This window comes from Glycine soja, chromosome 10 (assembly GCF_004193775.1).
Source record: "Glycine soja cultivar W05 chromosome 10, ASM419377v2, whole genome shotgun sequence".
In the NCBI taxonomy this organism is placed as follows: Eukaryota; Viridiplantae; Streptophyta; class Magnoliopsida; order Fabales; family Fabaceae; genus Glycine; species Glycine soja.
In genome coordinates, this window is record NC_041011.1 from 31,263,100 (window position 1) to 31,265,653 (window position 2,554).

The following is a 2,554-nucleotide window of genomic DNA, read 5'->3' on the forward strand; positions in this document are numbered from 1 at the left end:
TCACCGGATTGGTTTCAAATGTTCTGGAAGAGTCTTCAACTCCACTTTATCCTTTTCTACTGGACTGTCCTTTTTTAATTCTTCAAAAACCATTCTTTGGGAAGGATTTTCTTCTACACCTTCTAATTCCTCTAAACAACTCTGCACTTCTTTTTCTTCCTCTGGTTTCAGACATTCCATAGTATTAGTCAGTGCTTTTTCAAGTGGGGACTGTAGTACCACGGCTCTAGCTACCATGTCTATCTCATGTTCCACCTTTTCTACTTTAAAATAGGCCTTGTGGTCACTTGGGTGCTTCATGGCTTCAAATAGATTAAATGTAACTTTTTGATCATCCACACTCATTTCCAAATTACCTTTCCCCATATCCACTACACAATTGGCAGTTAACATGAAGGGACGACCCAAAATCAGCGAAATTTCAGCATCCTCTTCAATATCCATAATCACGAAGTCTGCAAGGAAGGTAAATTGCCGCACCTTGACCAAAACATCTTCGACCACGCCATAAGGCCTTGTAGTAGATCGATCTGCCAGCTGTAATGTCATTCTTGTTGGCATGATTTCCAACTCTCCAATCCTTCTGCACATGAAGAAAGGCATCAAGTTTATGTTGGCCCCCAAATCAATGAGGGCTTTCCCAACAGACACTGCACCAATAGAGCAAGGGATGGTGACACTCCCTGGATCCTTGTATTTAGGTGGAAGAATTCTTTGAATAATAGCACTATAGTTTCCCTCCACCACAATATTATCACTATGGATATATTTGCCCTTCTTGGTCAACAAATCTTTTAGAAACTTGGAGTAGAGTGGCATTTGTTGTAAGGCTTCTCCAAAGGGGATAATTATCTCCAATTTCTTGAAGATATCAAGGAAATGAGCGAAGTGTCGTTCCTTGTCTTTCTTGGAGGGCACCAAAGGTTATGGTACTTCCTTCCCTGAATATGAGACAGCCTCCTTCTTCTTTTCTTTGGCCAACTCACTCTTTGTCTTCTTCTCTTTCTCATTTTCTCTCTTTTTTTCATTTTCTTCTTCTTCTTTATCATTTATTTTTTTCTCCCTCACCTGATCTTCTTCTTTTTCTTTTTCTTCTTCTCCTTCAGCTACTAACTCTTACTCATCACTATTCCTCCCTTCCTCTTCCACCATGGTTACCTTCTTGCTTCTAGTCATGGCAGCCTTACATTCTTCTTTGGGATTTTTCTCAGTATTGGCCCCAAAACTTCTAGAAGAATTCTAAGCTATTTGCTTAGCTAGTTGTCCCACTTGAATCTCCAGGTTCTTTATGGTAGACTTTGTGCTCTTGTGATCGGACATAGAAACTTGCATGAACTGGGCCAAAGTCTCCTCCAGCTTGGTTGTCCTCTCATAAAGGCTAGGCCCTTGGTTTTGAGGCCTGTCGGATGCTCCACCTTGGTCTTTGTTGAATTGATTTCCAGGATGAGACCTCCATTGCCCTTGATTCTGATTAAAATTGGAAGCTTGTCGGTAACTTGAAAATCCACCTGCATTAAACCCTGGTCTGTGTTGATTTCCCATATAATTCACCTCCTTTGTAGCATCATCAAGGGGTATACAGCAACCAGACTCATGCGCTCCTCCACATATGCTGCAACCTCCAACCTACAAAATTGCTGAATGTGAAGGTTGAGTTGCTTGTAATTGAGTTGGCAGCTTACTAAGTGTCCCTATCAATGTCTCAAGTTGCTTAGCTAGCAACTTGTTCTGTGCCAACAGTGCATCTTGTGAAGAAAGCTCTAACAGGCTTCTTTTTGTGGGTATATGAGTTCGACCACACAAAATAGCATGATCACTAGCAGCCATATTTTCAATAAGCTCCATAGCTTCTTCAAGAGTCTTTAATTTATTTTTTCCTCCAGCAGAAGCATCCAATAGCTGCTTGGATTGTGGCCTCAACCCATCAATAAAAATATTCAATTGAATCAGCTTGGAGAATCCATGAGTTGGTGTCTTCCGCAGCAAGCTACGAAATCTTTCAAGTGCTTCACTCATGGATTCATCTGGAAATTGATGGAATGATGAGATAGCTGCCTTGCCTTCAGCTGTCTTAGACTTAGGAAAATATTTCTACAAAAACTTCTCTACAACCTCATCCCAAGTCTTCAAATTGTTTCCCTTAAATGAGTGTAGCCACCTCTTAGCTTCTCCAGCCAAAGAAAATGAGAACAAACTGAGCTTCACTGCATCTTCTGGCACACCGACAATCTTTACTGTGTTGCAGATTTCAATATAAGTAGCCAAGTGTGTGTAAGGGTCTTCATTTGGCAATCCATGAAATAAATCTCCTTGAATCAGCTGAATCAAGGATTGAGGATATGTGATGACGTGAGCCTGAACTTCCGGCCGCGCAATGCTTGTGAAGAATTGTGGCACGATCGAGCTAGAATAATCTTCAAGAGTAACCGTTCGTGGTTGATCTTCAGCCATGATATGAGCTTCTGATGCACCTACTTCGGATTCTCTTAACTTCAGGAATGCTGCAGATGATTTAGGTGATTGAGTTTCCTCTAAGCTTGGTCGTGTTGTCCTT

The 2,554-nt window shown here is 41.3% G+C and overlaps 1 protein-coding gene across 1 annotated transcript; it reads right to left on the reverse strand.

Moving 5' to 3' along the window:
• On the reverse strand, window positions 1-819 carry LOC114371629. The gene has a single exon (XM_028329004.1). It carries the CDS (start codon window positions 817-819, stop codon window positions 1-3), a length of 819 nt encoding a protein of 272 aa, XP_028184805.1.
• Between the last annotated feature and the right edge of the window lie 1,735 nt (window positions 820-2,554).

Bases quoted from the DNA above. Each gene is read 5' to 3' on its own strand.
- LOC114371629 (XM_028329004.1), bottom strand. From the start codon at position 819: ATGCCACTCTACTCCAAGTTTCTAAAAGATTTGTTGACCAAGAAGGGC.